This window comes from Terrapene carolina, unplaced genomic scaffold (assembly GCF_002925995.2).
Source record: "Terrapene carolina triunguis isolate 2854851 unplaced genomic scaffold, T_m_triunguis-2.0 Scaffold714, whole genome shotgun sequence".
Classification (NCBI taxonomy): domain Eukaryota; kingdom Metazoa; phylum Chordata; order Testudines; family Emydidae; genus Terrapene; species Terrapene triunguis.
In genome coordinates, this window is record NW_020665065.1 from 11,674,840 (window position 1) to 11,695,958 (window position 21,119).

At 46.6% G+C, this 21,119-nt stretch overlaps 1 protein-coding gene across 3 annotated transcripts in view; it reads right to left on the reverse strand.

The window, feature by feature from the left end:
- MTOR (mechanistic target of rapamycin kinase) overlaps positions 1–21,119 on the reverse strand; it is a 103,853-nt gene that overhangs the window by 76,379 nt on the left and 6,355 nt on the right. For all 3 annotated transcript variants that reach the window (XM_024210561.3, XM_024210560.3, XM_029913528.1), the window contains 20 exons: positions 20,211–20,486; positions 19,757–19,865; positions 18,801–18,987; positions 18,482–18,610; positions 16,615–16,859; positions 15,912–16,127; positions 15,007–15,212; positions 14,233–14,355; positions 13,760–13,849; positions 13,573–13,665; positions 12,696–12,830; positions 12,188–12,317; positions 8,280–8,530; positions 6,292–6,378; positions 5,549–5,716; positions 5,174–5,286; positions 4,613–4,775; positions 4,180–4,272; positions 3,230–3,376; positions 1,822–1,964 (listed from right to left, as the gene is read on the reverse strand). In XM_024210561.3, the coding sequence (XP_024066329.1) occupies positions 1,822–1,964; positions 3,230–3,376; positions 4,180–4,272; positions 4,613–4,775; positions 5,174–5,286; positions 5,549–5,716; positions 6,292–6,378; positions 8,280–8,530; positions 12,188–12,317; positions 12,696–12,830; positions 13,573–13,665; positions 13,760–13,849; positions 14,233–14,355; positions 15,007–15,212; positions 15,912–16,127; positions 16,615–16,859; positions 18,482–18,610; positions 18,801–18,987; positions 19,757–19,865; positions 20,211–20,486 (3,104 nt within the window). The remainder of the gene's footprint in view (positions 1–1,821; positions 1,965–3,229; positions 3,377–4,179; positions 4,273–4,612; positions 4,776–5,173; positions 5,287–5,548; positions 5,717–6,291; positions 6,379–8,279; positions 8,531–12,187; positions 12,318–12,695; positions 12,831–13,572; positions 13,666–13,759; positions 13,850–14,232; positions 14,356–15,006; positions 15,213–15,911; positions 16,128–16,614; positions 16,860–18,481; positions 18,611–18,800; positions 18,988–19,756; positions 19,866–20,210; positions 20,487–21,119) is intronic.

A 21,119-nucleotide genomic window follows, 5' to 3' on the forward strand; every position in this document is an offset into this window, starting at 1 on the left:
ATTTCTTGGATCATTATGAAGCTTAACAGCTAGACGAATCTTGCTGAGGTACTAGAAATCAGAATCCAGACTCACAAGAGAGCAGATGATTAAAGCCCTGACAAATGCAACCTCAGCCTTCTCTTCTGTAGTTGATTCTAAGTGCGAGGTTATGTGGGGACACACTACAAGAACATATTAAACCTCAACAAAAAGACTAAAATGCATCACTGGGGAGGTTCTTGCTTTTGCGGTCTTAGTACCCTTCTCTCAATTAGCTGCTTTATTCATTTTTAATGCAGAGAAAATAGGATATAAAATGAATATAAATAAGGTTCTCTTGAAATTCCTGGTATTGTCTCTATTAAATATTACCTTACATTTACACAGTGCCTTTCAGCACAAAGGGGTTTCCGACCTGCTTTACGAACCACATGTAGAAAAGTCATTGCAGTCATCACTGGGGGTGGAGGACAGTAGCCTGGCAGCCAGCTCTACGCAGCCTACTGCACAACAGTGCGGGGGGGGGAGTTTTTTGGCCAAGGGGATGGATTCCTGATCTTTGAAAAAGCATGACAGGATGTTTGATACACAGAATCTCTGCTTTGAAGATCTAACTCAAGAGGCTCACACACAAGTTGCGGAGAACTTTGTCCTACTCAGGTAGGTAGACTAAGGGCTGAATGAATGCAGCCAGGATTAAAACATGTGGTTGCAAGGAGTCTTGTTATTCCAAACACTATGCTTAGACCACAGAACCACAAGAGATCTTAGTGGCTTAAGCACTGGTTTTGAAACACTTTATGTTCCTTCTGTGCAGAGCCCTGCAATTCATTCTGGTATGCACAGGAATGAGAAATTCCTGTGTTTATTTCTTCAGCACAAAATGCCCAACAAGATTAAATTTAAAAAATCAAATCTTTTAAAGCAATATGATGATGGTGGACTGGAACAGCAGGGAGCGTGTCTATCCTTTCTGCTCTGAATACTGTATCTGGGATCCAGCCTGAACTAGTGGGGCAGGGAGAATGTCCCTTAGTATTTTTACTGGACATGTGTTGACATCACAAAGTTATTACATAGTCTGTGCTCACTACAGAATAGAACCGGGGTATAGCAGGGGTTGCTGCAGGGAGGATTAAGTGCACGGGGGTGTGCACATGCGGAGGGGGAAGATGCGGGCACTCTGGGAGTGGGGCTAGAATAGCAGGGAAATACTAAAGGACAGAACTGAGATGCATTTGCAGAGCTGTAAAGGACACTTGCACAATATCTGCCCACACAGCAAGCCCCAAACTTTTGCCAATCTATCAGCCTTTCCATTGTATGCGTGCTACAATTCACTTCTATCAAAAAAGCGAAAGGCTCTCTTGAGACAACAGTAAAGTCAGGTTCCCGCCCACTGAAGTGACAATTATGAGCCACAGGGAAGAGATGAACAGGCGGCTGCTCACAAAAACCAAGTTGCCCTAGACCTACTGGTTACAATGATATTAAATCAGAGCACTTTATTCCACGCAGAGGAATCTTATCTGAGATGCAGGGCTCTACAAACTATTTTTTACTTTCTGTTTTTTCAGCTTCACTTTTATTTGCCTTCTATTATTCTGGAAAGAACAGTAGACAGAATTATATTGAAAATTCTCCTCCCACTCAACATCGCACCTCGAGGAGCTGCCAATCAGGAATGCCAACCATTTTATTCCCTGCCCAAGCAATAGGCAACTCTATGTAAAATTCAGCAGCTTTTATGTGAGTTTCCATTTCCTTACCATTTTTTTTGGCGTGTGCCTGCTGCTGCAAGCACATTAAGGAGAGGCAGGAAATACAGAATGACTGTACCTGGCCATAGGGTTATAGGCCTGAGCCAAGGCCCAGCAAGAGCGCAGGGATGGCGACGAGGAATCTTTCAGTAACTCCAAGCTCAATCGCCGCAGCCATTCCAACCAGTCATCTTTGGAGACTCTTCTTGCTGCTCCCCAGGCCTGAAACAGAAAGCAAGACAGCTCAGCTGCTGAGTGCAGTGCCAGTATGTGAGCCCAAAGTAGAAGATAAGAGGCTTCAAGCAAGAGAGGTTTCTCTTTCATAGCTCTATATCTCATCTGGTACGATCTGTTCTTCCATTCCCTGGTGGGGTTCTCCTTCCACAGGGCCATTTGCAACAATCCAGCCTAATTTCTAAGCAACCCACCCAAAGCATGTTCCCATCACGCACGATAAACGTTTAACAAGCAAGACTTGCAGCCCTTCTCTCTCCTTTGCAAAACACACCCAATGTCACATGTCAATGTTAAGCATCAGCTTTGAAATACCTAATAGCGTGCGTCTAGAATTAGAACTGCAGGGTCAACTCAGCCCCTCATCCTGCTGAGGAGAGGGAGTGCCACACATACACCCCTTTGAATCTAGCCTATGGTCAAACAGTGCTCACGTGACCAATCATAACTGTGCTATTGCCCTCCTAAGAGCAGATGGAGAGCATCCAGAGGCCAGCCAAAGTGCTCCAATGCCTTCTGTTGGGAAGAGGTGCCGAGGATAAGCACTGCAATTAGTGGAACGGTAGCCATGAACCTGTCCTAAGTAGAACCCAGTTCCTTCATTGCACTTACCATTTAAAGCAAAGGGCTACTTATCAAAGTCATTATTGTCATTCTGGGTCAATACTTTCCTGCTATTTCCCCCTGAGCCAGTCACTATTTATCTGTGGTCTAAATAATCTCACACATACCAATACCTAGAGATGCATCCACGCACAGAACTGTAAAGCACCACAGAGAGTTCATTTGAACATCTTTCTAACATGGAACAGAGGGCACTTTACACAGCTGCCTTTAACAATGGGCTATTCTGGGGGACAGTGAGGGTAGAAAAAAACATTACAATGGAGCTGAAGTAGTTAAATCCAGAAGTAAGTGATAGACCATTCCAAGGCTCACTCCTCGGAATCAAGGAGTCTTGCGAACACATCAGACATGGGGAAAGAGCCCTTCAGTGTTACTACAAGGCCCCTTTCAATCCACCATCTGAACTGCTCGCAAGACATCCTCTAAAACCAAGAGAGAACTTCAAAGTTGCTTAGAATTCTAAAGGAAGCCCCCTGACACCAGACAAGTCTACTCTTGGGGCTGACAGCTGGCAATGGAAGAGAGCCCTGAAAAATGTTCAGATGCTCCAGACATAACTCTTTGATCAAGGCACCAATAGCCCCCCACCTTCTGCAGCAAGCTACTGCGGGAAATCCATAACTCACCTTCTGCAGGTTGATGGTGCTGACGTGTAATTTCTTCATAGGTCCTGTTTCCACAGGGCCACTGGTCAGCGTCTCTCCCTGGTTGCTTCTCAGCATTCGGTGCTGATAAATCAGGGGATCCTCCTCTTCGTCAGCAAGGGTGTAGCCCTGCAATCAAATGGCTCAGAGTGAAGGCAAGGTGTGCCACTATTAAGACTTCCTTTAATGTGCACAGCCCTTCCCTCCCCACCTCTCCCCTCCCACTTTCTGCTCAAGGCTACCTGTCTGGGTGAAAGGAAACTCAAGAAGTTCCCAACTGTTAAGCTCAATTTGGGATAGGGGGATGATCTTTCAGAATAACATATTACATCTTTGGCATCTGTGAGCTCAGGTCATCCCATTCCCATCAGCACTAGCTGCCAAGAAATCTTGGCTCCCAACACTGGAAGATGGAGAAGCTAAACTCAGTCATACCACTGTGGAATAATATGCCACAAATCAGTGTCCAGTTGTCTCAGTGAGAGCTGCAGAAAGACATTGTGCTAGTGACCAGGAGAGGACATAACAATGGAATTATGTTGGGAAATATGGAGCAGTTCCTGACTTATGAACTATGGGACATACTGTAGTAAACTGGGCTTGAGCAGGAGAATCCTTCCTTGGTCCTAGGGTGGAAATGGTGAAGAAGATACATGAGAGAGAAGGAAAAACACAAACTACTATTGTAGATCCCTCCTAGTCATTTCAGAGACTTTTCTATGGGGAGCCCAAGTTTTACAAGGCAGGTAAGTTTTCCAGTTTCAGTCTCAAAATACCCAACTATATTATTTCTACTACTCAGAACATGGAAACAGTTACTCTGCATGCAACAGCGAGAAGCCTACATGAGTCTTCTGCTGCAGTAGCTTCAGCACAGAACCTACCTGCATCCGACTCTACACACATGGCTGCATTCATACAAGCCAACTCACCTTCACAATCCTGCAGATGAGAACATCATACCGCTGGTGGTTTATTCGATGACGCACCAGGACCTTGTTCACCATCGGGATAAAAATCTGATACTGTATGGGAGAAGGAGTCAAAAGCCAGTTAGTCAGTCTCACCAAGACTGCAATATACCCACTGATTCCATCTTCAATTCATTGACCAGCTAGAAGCAGAATCTGAAAGAGCTTGATTTGAAAAACACATGCTACCAAAAACCATTGGGGGGGGGGGGGGGGGAGGGCAGGGGAGACACTGTAAGGGCAAACCCACTGCAATACACAATTGTAGACTGGAAAGACTGCAAAACTGGGCATTGTCTCTCTAAAACCCAGGCTGACTACATGTTAAATCCTCCCATTTTAAAAGCCATGAAGGAAATTCCCTCCCCTCTGTCACACTTAAGGAGGAAATTACCTTCTTCCCTAGCTGGAAGACCAGAGAGGACAATGTATCCATGGCAGTTGGCCGTAGCTCAGGGCTTAGATCTAGTGTCCGCACGATGGGGTGAATAATCCGTGAAGCATAATCAGTGAAATCCAGGGATTCTGTCAGGCGGTCCACAGTCTCCAGAGCAGCTCTGAAACCAGAGCAGAAAGGACTCGTTCATTGATGGGACAGGATAGGAGGAGAAGGCTGATTATAAAGATAAAAGCGATTTATGCACATATGTCTCAGCCATTAGCAATAACAGAAATAGACATGGCAGTTTAGTGGGCTTTTGGTGACAACACTTGCAAGACTGCTTGAATATGGCAATGACTAAGCCAATGGCAGGGGAAAGCTAGGATTTATTAGTGCATCTGAGAAACACAGAGCACTAGGGCTGAGGCATTCAAGTAAAACGTGCATCTGATTATCGTAAACCTAGAGGGACTAATCAGCAATCTATGCCACGTAGGACCACAGCAGCCACCGAGGAACACAGATGAATGGAGGCAGAGTGGAGAAGAGAGTACAGAGTTGGCAGATACTTACTTGCGAGCCACCAGGGGGACGTCTGGGGCATCAAACAGCTTTACAATGGGAGGTAGTAACAAATGCAGGTAGTCATCCAAGTTAGCTCCAAACAGCTGGATCGCATTCAACAGCTGGAGGGAAAGATGATCCAATGCCACCCAGCTTAATAAAGTCATGAAACAGCAATGTTTTAAAGTAACCCTATCTCCATTTGGAAGCTGCTCTGGCACAGTGCAGTCACCTGAGCACTGACTGGACCACTTTATCCCATGCTTTTATGGCAGTGGGGCTATTCCACCCCTCTTGCTTCAGTGTAGCCAGATGTGGGCCCATGGGACTATGCTCCTGGACAGGCAGTACCCAACATGTCACCTCACAGGCTGAATCGCTCACCTTGACAGAGACGTTGCGTCCTGGGCTACTGTCGTGCATGAAGACCCGTAACATGTGAGGAATGAGCTGAGGCAGATAGAGCTTGAACTCGCCCCCAAGAGCCACCACAATTTGCTCAATAAGTAGGATAATTGTGCTCTGTATAGAATTGTTCATGACCCAGAAGTCCTGGAGGAGAAAGACAAAAAAGGTTCTCTATAGCTGAGCTGCATGCAGTACGGGACCAGGAGACAGCATAAGGCTAACACTAGGGAGAACCTTCTCCTCCATTAGGCAATCCCGATTTAAGCAACTTAAGAAAAAAAACAAAACACCCAAGCCACGTATTTAACACTGCTTATTACACCAGCTTTAGGGCAACAGACGAATCATTGGTTACAATCACAATGCTCCAGCTTCCATCCCACGCTGTTCAGAAAGTAGTTAGAAAAGCCCAGGTTCAATCCTAACAAAGAGAGGATGGCACGTACCCTAAACTGGAGTAACAGCTCTGAGACTGGATTAGAAGAAGAAACTATTATTAAGTGATATTTTATTAATCAATATTTTTCTCCCATCATTAATAATTTCCCTGCCTTCCGCAGCTGCAGAGGTTCGTTAATCTCCCCCGATCTCTCTTTCTGGATGGACAGGTACATTGTGACTGTGATATTCCCTCAAGAATGACCCCACCTGCTCAATAAAGGAAAGCATAATTAACCACCTTCCAGGATCCTGGGGTTCAGGCTAAGGGTTGTACTCACTCTCATAAGGGTGACAATTTCATCCATATAGGGTCGAATATGGCTCCTCACAAAAGACACCAACATTCCTAGCTGCTGGAACAGGAACTGAAAGGAAGAAACAGGTAAGTGCTCAATGCTGCTATCCAAATGCCCGTGCAACTCAGGGCAAATCTGATTTCAAAGGCTAATCGCAAGCGCCTTTAAAAACTAAACAACATGCACAGCTATAAATGCTGGAAGTCTAGGGCCAAATTCTCTCTCTCAGCTTCAACCCAGAGTTGGTATTTTTATCCACTGCTGTGAGTATTTAAAGCTTTGGATATGCATGCACCAAACAGATTCTATGCATGCAAATTGATTAGGTGTTTAAACAACAGACTTGCAAGTCTGAACCCAGAGTCTGAAATACCACATCGCTTTATAAATTCAGACCTGGAGGCTGCTTCTGAAAGAGCCCCGATCTCTTGCCCCTGACTGCTGGCCAAACTCACCCAGATTTTAAGATACTTTGTTCTATATTCTCTCCCTCTCCCCACCAAGGCATATTGGTGGAATATTACAGGGACAGATTGCAGTACTTGCCAGGTTAACAGTTCATTAGAAAGATGGCTAATTGTACCCTGGGAGTATTGTGACCTAGACCATTCTACTGTACATTTGCTGGGTCCGATTCATGATTCACTTTGATCAAGCAAAACAAAATCATGTGCAACTATCCACTGTAGTGATTTTACTTTTGAGTTTGGTGTGAAATAATATAACAATTTGGCTGAGCACCCCTGGTCCACAAATGCTTATTTAAAACCAAACCAACCAACCAAAAAAAACCCAACCAACATTTGTATCATTTTCTATTAAATTTCACAGTTTTCATGCAAAACTTGTGGTGTAGTTGGTGTTCATAGCAAATACAGGCCAATGTGTTCCAAATTGCAAGTGGAGCTCAGAAGAATAGATTATGGGGTTTAATGAAAATCAGGTAAGTGGACCAGGGATAAAAAGCAGCCTCTTTGGCGAGGGCAACATATACATGTTTACTGAAAAATAACCCAGAGTTCTTGTGGAGTTGCAAGAGGATGTTTACATACAGTGCAGGGAACTGCCTGGTTTGTGCTTTGTACCCACCTCAGCTCTTCTCCCCAGTACACTTTCACCATCTTCTTTGACCTGAAAATTTTTAAAGAGAGTGTGCAAAACTGCAGAGCTTTCAAGCAAGTTAGGTCAGTCATGTCTAGGCGCCCAGCAAACCCAGAGCGCCAGGGTTTTTCATTCCAATCTGAGCAGTAATTCAGTCTGCTAGAAGATTGCCAGTGGTGACTGTGGTTCTATAGCAGGAATGGGGGCAATTCTGTTGCTCCCATCCCACATGTAAAACCCAATTCCAGTAACTCATGCGAGTTCCCCATTACATACACTCTTGATGAAGAGGTTCTGCTATAACCAGCCATCTTAGGCCAGATGCAGCTGAGGCCCATTCTTCTGATGCAATTTTACATTTAAGTGAAAATTGCTAGTTAAATGAGAAAGAAGTTAAAATTGCTAGTTAAATGAGAAAGAAGTGAGGTGCTGTGGAATCATTGTTCACTCAGCTGTGAATGCCAGCTGACTGCAGCAAGTCAAATTCCCTGCACAGGAGGAAAGCACACCGCTTTGCTAGAGGTTTAAGACTCTACATGTAAAGACACTGCAACAGGGCATAAACTGCAGAGACCACTGAAAGCTGTGGGACCTGCACAGGATGGCTTAAGAAGGAAGCAGAACTGAGAACTGGCCATTTAGGGGGGATGCTTGGCAGCAGCTGTTGCAATGGAGAAGCAGAAAAATTGGCACCCCTTGATGTTCTGATCAATGCCCAGAGGAGAGAAAGCAAAGCTGGTACCTCACTTTCGCAGCATGCTTGGCAGCAGCTCTTAGTGCAGGAGCATCCAAAGCCAGTCACATTCACTTTACAATGGATTCTTGTTTTGGGGAGAGGTGGGAGGGGAGCAAATTCCTAGCACACTCACCTCTCGGATGGCACCATCGCAAACCCGAATTACATTGAGAAACGTTGGCATGACCTGGGGCAGGAACTGCACACACTTCAGCCCGAGGGATTTGAAAATAAAGGTGATGGCTTGGACTACCATAGTGTGATGGTGGGACAAGGATTGGTCACGGAAGATTCTCATCAGCGCTACCATGGAGACAGCCGGGTAGAACTCATCCAGAGGGAGGTTTCCCATGTTCACTAACATTTCACTGGTACTGTAATCAGCTGGGAAAAGGTAAGGAAGTGTCACTTACATGTGTACACACAATACACACCAACACTGCACTTCAGATACAGTTGGCTAATGGGGGGGGAGAGAAGAGGAATTTACATTAACAACATGCTCAGAGGAGATGACCAGTCCATGAGAACTTAAATCAAAGCCCCGAGACCCTGAAAGTTGTATTCCTAAATTTAGAGGACAGAAAAAAACTTGGCTGCACGGATATCTCAATTTTTGCACACAAAAAGAAAAACAAGAGTAGGGGAGTGGCATCTATAAGGCATTGTGCCCCAACCTGCCCACTGCACGTGCCTCTTTGCTGAGAATCCGTTTATAGAAGGAGCTCAGAAGCTTTCAGGGTAGGAATTGGTGGAAGAGGGGAGGTATGATCACCAGAGCATTGACCCCTACAGAGCCTGGACACTTCTATAAGAAAATCTATGCACAGGGTAATGTTGCTAAACAGTCATGGGGGACCCAGGCAATGGTACTGCAGCAGTGCTACTGAGGAAGACAGAACGGTATAGCAGCACTGTCTTGGCTCACTGCAGAAGAGATCCCCAGGATTCTCCCATGTCGCTAGGATTTATGGGGTTGGGTAGAGGCACAGCTCCAAGATTAACAGTCCCCTCTCTGCAAAATGTCTTCTGTCACAAGAGGTTGGGGGAAACAGGTGAAATGTGCAGGGTTTTCTTGCTCCCCTCCCATGTTCTTTGTGCAGGAGAGGGGAGTAAAGCGATCACAAACAGTACAGCTTTAACTCTAGCTACTGGTCACCTTTCTCAGCTGCAGTTCTTCAACACAACGGCAAGAGCTAAGACAAGAGCGTCTCAACAATAACACGATCTGCCCTTTGATTGCATGTTACACCTGCTGCTCATCCCTGGTGGCCATCTGGGAGGAAAATTCATGATCCCACTCTGCTTTTGTAAAAAAAATGAGGGGATAACCCTGCCATTCTGGCCAACGTTCCTCTCCTAGGGACACACTTACTCATGTCCAAAGGTGTGAGAGTGCCAGAGCCTAGCACGTCGCCTGAGACGTTTGCCTCCATGGCTGGATGCACTGCAGTGACCGACTGACTTTGTAAAGCACTTTTAGATAGCTGGAGCATGACAGATACGGTCTCTCACATCCCATTTATAGAATATTCTGCAATACAAACCTCTCCTGGGAATAAGCTACATTTGATTCATTGCCTTCTTCCTCTCTCTTTTTAAAGATGAAATATCCCCTTCCTTCTTTTCCCATCTAATCAGGTATTTTAAATGTGGTAACCAGTATGCTAATTTGTAGCTATCGGGTAACATTTTCTCAAGTGCCTCAGTCCCATTTGGCATTGACATTCAGAGGGATTTAGGCTCCTAAGTCATTTGGTACTTGTCTAGACTTGGAAATTTACCAAGATAACTATTCCAGAATATGGGTGTATCCACAAAGAGTTACTTCGGAATAAGTACTCTGGTAAATTTCCAAGTGTAGACAAACCCTAAGGGCCTTTTGAAAATTTACTCAAACTTCTGTATCACCATATATTGCTCTACTATGAAGAAACCACATTCCTTTTGCACTCTCATCCCTGTTTGTTTGTATTAGTGTTTGGAAACTAATTTAAATAGCATTTTTTAATTCCATATCTAGACTTCATTTACACTGATGGAAATCCAGCACAGCTCCACTGAATTCTTTGGATTTCACAAAAGAAAACCTTGCCAATGGCTGAGTGGACACGTCAGTATAACTATTTCCATCATACATGTTTACAGTAAGTTACAGTTAAACAATAAAGTCAGTTATAGTGAATTTCACATCTGGAGATGCCCATAATCTGGCTACTTATTTTTGTTCTGTTCTCTTATTTTGTATACAGTGAAATTCATGCACACATACACAATCAGTTTCACAGCTGAACCCAGGGGGCTTTTTACTGCCTTACAGGATGCTATATTGAAAGTGCTTAGAAATCTATTTGAATTCAGGGACAGTTTATCACGCTCCATCTGGTATTATATTTTTTTATTGTAACAGTTGAAAGTGCTAATAAAAATTCCTGCCAAAACCAAAGTCCTGTGACGGCAGTTTGATGGTTTCATTTAAGCAAACACCTGGCAAACAGCTGCCTGTCTACGTCCTGACACCATCGCCAAGCAATTCAGCATTATTGCTCTCTGTTCAGGAAATGGGTATACAACATGGGTAACTGCAGACAGGGAGTGAGGGATGTGGGCAGAACTTTGTGCTGAAGCAACCACATGAACTTCTACTTACATTAGCACCAAAATTCAATGATAAAAGTAAGGGGGCAAAACTACTGATACTCTCAGTTGTAGGAGTTTGACATACTCCATGGACACCTAGTTGGGAAATGTTTGTGAGATGGTTTCGGCATTTTACTTTGATTGCAATCTCTGCAGGGCAGAGGCCTGTGTAATTTGTCTGTCAGACACTATGCACCCCTAGGACGCTACAGAAATAAAGGCCTAAAGCACAGAACTGTGCAATGGACAGTAAAGCCTATGTCCTGAAACAAAGCTCATTCTAGTGCAAGAACATGGAATGGAACAGGTTAGAAGGCACTTTGAGAGAGAAAAACTGGGTTTAAGTTGGTAATTGTTTAAAAAGTCTTTCTGGTTAATCTTCATTCTCAGAATAAAACCACTGTATTCTGCATTCCCATGAAAGAGGGAGAAGGGGCTAGGGCAGGGAAAACTTTCAAAGGAGTCCAACAGTTCTCAGGGAGTGGTGCGGTGACCTTGTAGACAAGCAGTCCTAAGTAAACCCCGTCAACTAAGTGTAACAGTTTTAAGGGGACACCATCAGCTTAAACAATTCCCCGCACATTTGCCTGAAATGTATGGACTATTGCTGCAAGTAGCACCCAAGATCATTACAGATAAAAAAATTAGAGGAGATATTTCTCTACTGGTCATTTTATTGTACATTTGACCACATCATGTGTATTCAGATTTCCCCTATATAGGCAATCTCCCATTTCCATTAGCCTTTCACACAGCAACAGGGAAGAGAAAGACATTTTATAAAACAGGAAGGTGCAATTGTAAAACCTCAAAATTTGGCAGGGAGATCTGTGAGAGGTGGAGAACATGAAATGACTTTCACCTCTAGTTTTAGTTAACAGGAACCCTCTAATATCAACAACAGTTACAAAAGGGAACTTGGCATGGAACCCTCAAAGTGTTTTGTGCATTCTAGTGCTAATACTGTGTGCTTTCCATCCATAGATCTCTATGCATGTCACAAACGCAGGTCAGTATCATTAGCTCTTTTTTAACAAATGATGAAACAGGTATTGAGATGTGACTCACCTGAAGTCTCAGAGGCAGAGCTGGGGAAAAAACTCAGGTCTCTTGACACCCTGTCCTATGCCCTAGCTACAGATAATGCTGCCTTTCCGTAGCTTAAGTCATTTTACTTTTGAGTGAAAATCTTGGTTGTGTGTAAAGCCCATGGAGTTTTTGGGAAACACTCTTGGTTAGGATCCATCTAGCCCACCTCTCAGTACTGACTGAGGAAACAACCCAGATGCTGCATTATGTCATTTTCATCTTTAGTTCCTGTGCTGGAATGTAAAGACCAAGGCCCTTTTAAAACTAAACAGTGCAGGGTGCACACTCTTTCCCCAGTCTCCCTCTGCTTACAAGAATCCTGGCTGGATTTAGACTCCGACAGGCTGACAGCCGAAGCGTCTCGCGACTGGTCAATCATGCCAATATTCACTTTGTGCTTGTAAGGGTCCAAAGCCCCCAACAGTCCCAGCACACGGATAGCCTAGCATGGGGGGAAAAAGTCAAAAAAGAGAAAGCATGTCAAGGCGTATCACTCAGGCTAAGGCCAACACGGTAAATGAAGCCTGAACTCAGGGCTCTGGGTGGCTGGTGGAGGGAAGGGGAAGATCGGGTGGTGGGGGAGACAGTCCCATCGTATTCCAAATAGAGTGTACTGACTCTTCCCATCCACTGAAGTGAGCAACTTAACTAGCTTCCATTCACAGCCCCTTTAGAGTCCTGCCCATTATGCCAAATTATCCCTCAATCAACCCCAACAATAGATCAGTCGTTCGTTCAGAAGGTTAGCATGACTGACCTCGCCCTCTCATGCAAGTACACAGAAGAAGTTGCTGCTGGGAAGTGAGCTTTGAGTTCCTACCTCTCTCCGAGTGCCCTGGTTCTGCTCGGTCTTCAAGAAGTTCAGCAGCACATCCAGCAAGGTTGGGTATTTCCTGTACGGCTCCACCACATAACCCGTGCTGGCCACCAGTTGTCCCAGTGTCCACAGAGCCACCTGGAATGAATATAGCCCCGAATGGTTAGTTATGATCAGGCCAAGCAGCAAGTTACTATTTGTCCTGTCCTACCAGAGCCATTTTTCTTCTTTTAAAACATCTCAATGTCTGATTTCCTTCCATGACACTGGAAGTCTCCACAAACAGGGTCTCTTCGTTAAGGGAAGGTGAAAAGTCAATTAACACATGGCAACCTACAAACCTCAGGCTTATACAACACACACACACCACACCACTCTGAGATACGACGTTTTTCTCCATCTCCTTCGGTTGGTGTTGGAAATGTCTCTGCAGCACTGAGCCTGATCCCAGTGTCTTCCACAAAAACCACTGACCTACGCTGGGTTCTCTAGACACCTGGCAGAGCATCCTGATCACAAGACAGAGTGACGCTACAATTTCCATCTTGGCAGACAAGAACGGACTCTGCGTTCCATGAGAGACTGACATTCTGAGCTAATGTTTCTTAGTAGCTTTCATAGCATACAGTGACATTTTACTGTATGCTTCTGGTCACAGAGGACAGCATGGTTTAGGGCAGATGTCATAGAATCATAGGGTTGGAAGGGACCTCAGGAGGTCATCTAGTCCAACCCCCTGCTCAAAGCAGGACCAATCCCCAGACAGATTTTGACCCCAGTTCCCTAAATGGCCCCTTCAAGGATTGAACTCACGACCCTGGGTTTAGCAGGCCAATGCTCAAAACACTGAGCTATCCCTCCCCCCTTGTCATATACGCACTTGTCTTTTCGCCAGCAAGGAGGAGTCCTGGAGCATGTCCATGATTATGATGAAGAGCTCATCCACCCACTTCCTCATCTCCAGCCCACTGACCTGTAGAGACAGAGGAAGGAAGAGCTCTCATCTAGAACTGTACAGGCTTAGTCAGCAATGATAATACCTCCACATAAAGCTGCAATACCCTTACCTGTGCCAGTTCCCCTATGGTAGCCAAGACATTATTAATCACCCCTGGATTTGGATCTGGGTCAGGATCTTTCAGTTTCACAATCAATGCCTGTTTGATGACATAGGAAAAAGTTAGAATCCTCTGAGAAACTTCTCCCCCCTGCCCTGCACTGAGCAATCTCTTCCCCGACTCCTGCACTGGAAATGCCTGTAAGACAGAGCCCCTAACAGATGCTCATGGGTGCCAACGTGTTTCAAAGATTTACAACATATTTCTATTACATCTTTAGGGTTTTTGCACATCCAACGTCAATCCAGGTCAAGCAGTTGCACACACTCAAGGTTATAGTAGGGACCACACTCCAGTCTGTTTTTTATGCCATTACAGAGCAATGAAAATGGTGCAGCTCATGGTCAGTTATTGTGTGATACACCTGTGTGCCAGAAGATCTCCCCCACCTAAAGTCAGCAGGCATTCTAAGAAGGCCCTACCTTAAGGATGGGCTCCATATATGGACGAATGAGTCGTGGGGCATTGGAAACCAAGTGACCCAACATCCTGGCGCTCTGCTCCTTTATTCTGCCAACACCACTGTGTTCCAGCTCCGTCAGGATCTGCACAAAGGGCAAACCAGATGCATTAAAGCAAAGCGAAAGCTGGAGAGCCAGCGTTCTCCACCTAAGGCAGCAAACAATAGAAGAGAGCAAAATAATGAGACTGATCCCATCCTCCTCCGCAACTCACAACTCGAGTGTCAAATGAGAAAGCAATCTCAGAAGCTGTATAAATGGTATCAGCCAAGGGTGCCCAAATGAGGCCATGGCTAATTTCTATAAAATGGAATGGAGCGCAACCAGATCCATCCCTAATGGGGAGGGAAAGCCTATGGGATTATACTCTCGGGCATGTGATACTCCACCTCAGTCCGAACAGAAGGCCCCTCCACTCAAGGCAAAAAACGTTGCACATGTTGGGACCTGAAGTTACTACTGTCCTCTCCACCCTAACATGGAAGTTGGTGACTGCAAACCTCATAGAATTCTGAGGGCCGCTGGTGCAAATAAATAAAATGAAGACATCAACACACACTAGGAAAGCATTGTCTAAGTAGTATCAAGCTGGGTTATAAACAGCCTTCCAGAAAGGGAGACCTACACTGCACTGTAGCTATTCTAGAGCTGGACAGTCTGACTTCCTTAACGCCACCATCCCCACCTTAGTTAATAAGGACTCCATCCCCATCCTTAGCACCCTGTCTCCGTTACCTGTATTAACATCTTGCGCAGGAAAGGCATGACAAAGGCAGGGTTCATGCTGCTCAGCCGGCCCACGGTGCAGATAGCCAGCTCTCGGATTTCAAACACCTGATCGTTCAGGGCCACAAAGAGAGCCTGCAGATTTTCTGCCTGGGCAAGATGGGCATCAAACCTCTCGTCCAAGGAGGCCAACACACAGTAACGGATATCGGGGTCTGCAAGAGCATGGTCACTTGTCTTCGCTCATGTTCAACTGCTGTTCTTACACAATCTTGACAGACACACTAAATTACATAACACCTTCTTTCACCAGAGAGCTACTGTCAATGAACAATCCTGCCAAAACCTTGGAGCAAGTGGCCGAGGACCCCAGTGAGTGAGAGAGACCTGAAGAATCTACTCAATGGTGTCTCACTATTGCTCTGTGCTGCCAAACAAGACACCCGGGTTTCACGTCCAGGACAGTCTGTTGCTCCTAAAGCTAGTGTGACTGGAAGCACCACAGAGAAAGGGCAAACCAGCCCCAGGTGACCGCTCAGCCCCAGGTGACCGCTCAGCCATTAACAGAATCCACCCAGCAAAAGGGGGAAAAGAGAGCGAGGTTCAACAAAAGGAGCTGGTCCCTCCTGAGTCGTAACAATTGAGACTGTGATGTGGGACAGGCTCATACAACAAGGCAAGAGGCAGGGAGTGAAATTCTGAGGCCTCCACCTAGAATAGAGAATCCCTGGGGTTACACCACTCTGCCCTTGCTCTCTGCTAATACTCCCAAATCTGGGGATGGATTCAGAGGTCTGGAATCCATTTTATTTAGAAAGAGCGATTGCCTGGGTTATCAGAAAACAAGCCTGAACACTACCACAACCCTCTGTCCAGGCACAGACAGCTGTATGGTGGCAAACCCAACACATTACCTGGGTCTGTTATCCCAACCACGAGCAGTTTGCTGAGAACGTCTGCCACCACCTGCACTGCGGTCTGGCTGACCACATGGGCATGACCACTGATCAAGTGGATGGAGGGCGTGAGAAGGCGAGAGCAGGTGCGGGCCGCCTCCATCCGGATCTCCTTGTGCTCACTGTTCAGGAAGTGATCCGCACAGTGCCGGACAAACTGGGTCAGAGAATGGCCTGGATGGGAGTGGGGAAAAGAGAGACTGGTTCTCACACAGGTTTACACCTCAGCGACAGGACTTTCCAGGGAGACAAACACGGAGCTGCAGACTGAACGTGAGGGACACCGTTACTGTTTGGTTTCGAGTTTCTCCTCCTGTAACAGAAGCAACTGTGTAGATGGGGTCAGCCTGAGCATGAGCTATGTCAGCCAGGGAAAAGGCAAGCCCTTCCTTAGATGCTTTTAAACCCATTTCTGGACTGTAATTCTAATGACAGTATATAAATATTTGTGTTACCGTGCACCCACAACGGGTGACGCTCGCCAGAAGGCTCCCAAAACGCTGCAGTGAATTCAGCCGTGGGAACACACACGGGCCATGGATAGTGTTGTGCAACCTTAATGACAGCGTACGCAGCCTGCACCGACAATACTGACATGCACGCTTTCTGTGAGTGCCCCAACGCCTCTCGCATCCGCCCTGCTGCTGGCTTCACACCTTACCTTCGAACTCGAAGCTGCCCAGTGTGCGCAGGGCGAGGGTGATGCTGCCCACATCGCTGGCCTCGGGGATGTTGGTGAGGCTGGGAGAGGCCAGCTGATGGGCAAGGCCCTTGGGCATGCCTGGGTGCCGGAGAGGTTTGTGCATTAGAACGAGAGAGAGCATTTTCAGCAGCCCGTCCTGGATGTCCTTCTTCAGCTGGGGGATCTGACGACTCAAGTCATAGAGCACAGCGGTCAGAGCTGGGCTGAGGGTGACAAGCAGGCAGACACTCATTAGGACAGGAACAAGAATAGTTACATGTTTTGGCTTCTCATTCAGGACTGTAACTTTGCCCACGAAAACATTACCTGGGGTGTTTATAATGTCACAGCAACACCTGCTATCACAGCACAGCTGCCTTCGTGCAAACTCCAGAGCTAACAAACAAACAGCTTGGATTCTAGCCCACACTGCTGTGTTAGGCGCTACCAGGAATTATCTGCATGGTGGAACTCTAGAGGAGAGTGGTGCAAGGCGCTTTGCATCGGGCTACCTTTGAACACTGCTCTGATGTATCACAGAGAGCAGAATGCAGCTGCAGGTTTATTTTAGTGGCACCTGCTGTGTTGTGTGCCTCATTCCTATACTCCATAGGCAAAGGCTACCAATCCACGTCCAGGAGTTCACTTTAGTCTATGAAGCCCTGTGCATCCTGGGAGCTAGCTGTTTGAAAGTCTGCCTTTATCCGAATCCGCCATCCTGGCAGAGGAGATAAGCTGGGACACTTGTGTTAGGAGTCCCCAGATATGAACTCTGAAGGTGGGGGAAGGCTAGAGGTAGGACAGTCCGACCTCAAATTCACTTCCCCTGTTGGTCTGACACAGCTGGAGTGCATTGACTTTTAATGTTTTCCTGTTTTCCCAAGTTTTTGCCTAAAAGGAGTGTCTGAGTGCTGGGAAGCAGGGGAATCTGCTCTTGACTTCGCTTGGACTAGTTATTTTATAGAGCAATTCTTTCCACGATGACACGTTCTCAGAACCCAAGAGACATCTCACACTAAAGATAAATTGCTGCTTGTTGCCTTCTCAGAGGAGTAACCTCCCCCCAGCAGGATGTATACACACAGACAGTGCTGGAGGAGTCTAGCTGGCAGCACCAGGCGTGGAACGGGAAGCTCAGCACAGCAATGCACCCACATGCTGAATTTCAAATACTGGCCCTGACTTCCAGACATGGGAGCCATGATAACTCACCTAAGTGCTGAACTTGAATAACCAGAGCAGCAGAAAGGCACGAATGTCCTTTTTACACACCTGAGTGTAACCAGGGTTGGATTTGATCACGGGATAAAATTGCCGGTGTTTGAAAATCGTGTCTTTTCTATGTTTCACTTTTAAGAGGAGCGTGCGAACTGGCTGACTCGAATGCACCCCCTCACCCTGGCTGCCATCCCAAGAGCGGAGGGATTCCTTCTCAGGAAAAGGGAATAGCTTCTGGAGTATTTCTATTTGAAAGGAATTTGGATTTTGGATCTAAAGATTAGTTCTCACCCCTTATCTCAAAAAGAATTAGCTTAGTAACACCGTACTGTTATTTTCATCCTGGTCTTTGGCTTCTCAATGGCATGGGTGGAATGTCTTAGGAATTTCCCTAAAGCAGGACACTCAGTGCACTATTTCCTCCAACTCAGGAAGGCAGACAACCATATCATCTCTGAGTGTTTGCGAAGGGAAAGCATTTGACAGGCTTTTCTCTAAGGCTGATTAAGAAGTCTGCTTGCTGGAGTTTCATAACTCACTTTTATACATACAATGATCACTGTTGCTCATGGCCAACAATGCCACCCAGTGGCTAATGGGAGAACTTGCTAACATATCTTATACCTACCTCAGTCCCACAGCCAACATGGGTTCCAGAAGCTCTTTGATGTCCTGCTGGATGCAGGGTCCCATAGCTCGTGCCAGCATGCTGATGCAGGTGAAGACTGTGGCATCCACCTGCATGGACTTCTGCCTCCTGAAAACAGACACCATAAGAGCTATTTATCTCAGAGTGCAATCCTGCATCTCTCTTCACCCCTCTCACTTATCAACGTCTCATGGGAACACCTATCAGTTTAATAAGCTGTCATACCCCACTGTCACACCGAAAATGGCATGATCAGCAGGTGTCTATCCAAGATCCTCTCTAACCTTCATACACTCACTTGTGGGCGAAATCTTTTGGTGGGAGTGCTGCTTTGATGATTTCAAGGACCTTGGGCAAGTAGGCCTGGAACTCAGACCTCACGGCCACAGAAAGCAATCCCAAGGCTTGGAAGGCTGCTGTTCGCTCCTTCTCCTTCTTCACACAGCTCAGGATGTGGTTCATTGTGTCTGGAAGGTACTGATCAGCTGATCACAAGAGCAGAACAAGACAATCGATGAGTTCATTTGGCCTGATAGAGCGGACACAAACTTTTTATGAGATTATGAGAAACCAACTTCCTATTGGCCTGTGTGGCTAAAAGCCCAGTGGTCCCTTTCATACGGTCCCCACTACAGAAACAGTGTAAGAGAGAACCTGGCAATAGTAGTTAAAAGACGCTTCCTGTAAGCAAGATGCCAGGCAGTTTATTACTTGTTACTGCAGTGACCGACTGGGATTTGGAGGTGAGGAGAGACAATAATAAAGCTCTAAGGTAAATCCAGTTAGAGCCATATTGACAGTGCTCCTGTTCTCAGCGCTTTGAGTGATTCAACTTTTGAAAGGCCAGCTGGGATTTTCTTTCATCCACAGAAGGGAAATCCGGATCGGACATTGTCGATAACTGGGATATAAGTGAAGGGAGTAAGAGGGTACAGCTCAGCACTGAACATGGCACGCTCAGGGAGCATGAAAATGAGGTCCTGTTTTTATTAAGGCACTGAACACGGAGTCCAGGCAAGGGCTTTCACTCTGCCAGCTTTACAAAGCAGCGAGCTCCCATCAGATGTCAAGGAGACTATCCAGAGGACAGTAATTCCCACTACTTAAAGCAGGAATCAAAGTGCCAGTCTGTACAATGCCAAGCACTAGGATTTCTGCTGCTGCATTACCTGTACATAGGTCAATGGGACCACGTGAGCTAGAACCTCCCCAACTCACCTTCAGATGCCAAAGCCCAGCTGCAAGACCCCTCACCTGTGAACGCAGAAGGCCGGAAAGCAGCCAGCCGTGGGAGTAAATTGAGGATTGTCATCTGGATCAGAGAGTTCTTGCTGGTTCTGCACTTCAAAACCCAGAGGCACACCTGAAACCAGAGGGGTTGGGCTTTAAAGGGTGCTCTGTCATCCTTGCCATGCGGGGATGGCAAGGTTTTCCACTGTTATTCCGCTGCATCGCCCCTCAGGAAGGGTTATAATTATACCTATGCCACACAGGGCTAAACTGAGGCACAGAGAAGTTAAGTAGCTCACTCCAGGACACACAGGAAACCATGCATCAGAGCCAGGAACACAGTTAATGGGTTGTGACCGTGATCCAACTATTGGGCCATATTGCCTCCCAGCAAAGGGAATGGAAGGAAGTCACACTAAGAGTCTGGTCTCTGCGTAGGGGATTTTGGGAGGCCGCTAGAGAAAAGCCCACAGCTCACCTGATCAAACTTCTCCTCCATCAGATCCCGACAACATCGACTCTCGACCAACGTTGACTTTGCTGGGACAGGCGAGGCTCCAAACCCCATGATTCCTTGATGGGGGCTGTACCCCAGGAGCCCCACCAAGGCGTTCGACTGCGGGGGCTGTACAGACTGGAAGCTGGTGAAAGGGGTGATGTGGCGAGGTTTTGTACCAAAGCCCAGCAGGTCTTTGCAGTATTTGTCGTGCACCATCTGTTGCTGCGTGATCTCCTCCATCTCCTCTCTAAGGCGCTGGGCACAGGAAAAAACACTTTCAAAGGCAGTTAAACAGAAGAGGACACACACAACTAACAAACTCATGGACCACAGGCACCCACACCAAGGGGGCTGTATGGCACGGACTGAACTGCAAACCAGACGTGACATCCAGGTGCCTTACATGCAATAGATTTTCCTGCCAAGTGGCCAGCAGTGAGAGAGCACAGGCAAAGAATTCTCCCTTTTCGGCTCAGAGTGGGAAAGAATCAGGGTCAACCAGTGAAATTCACTGAACAAGGCAGACTAGGTATGGTAGTGGCCCTAACTCTTGCGGGAAATGCTGTTCCTACCCTGCACCCACTGCCCCCTCAACCAAAGGGAAGTGGGAGGGGGATGGCCTAGATGATGTCTCAAGGTCCCTTCCAGCCCTACATTTCTATAATTCTGTGAATTCACAGTCTAGCACAGTGGTTCCCAAACTAGGGGCGCCGCTTGTTCAGGGAAAGCCCCTGGCGGGCCGGGCCGGTTTGTTTACCTGCCACGTTCGCAGGTTCGGACGATTGCGGCTCCCACCGGCCGTGGTTCGCCGTTCTTGGCCAATGGGAGCTGCAGGAAGTGGCGCGGGCCGAGGGACGTGCTGGCCACCACTTCTCGCAGCCCCCATTG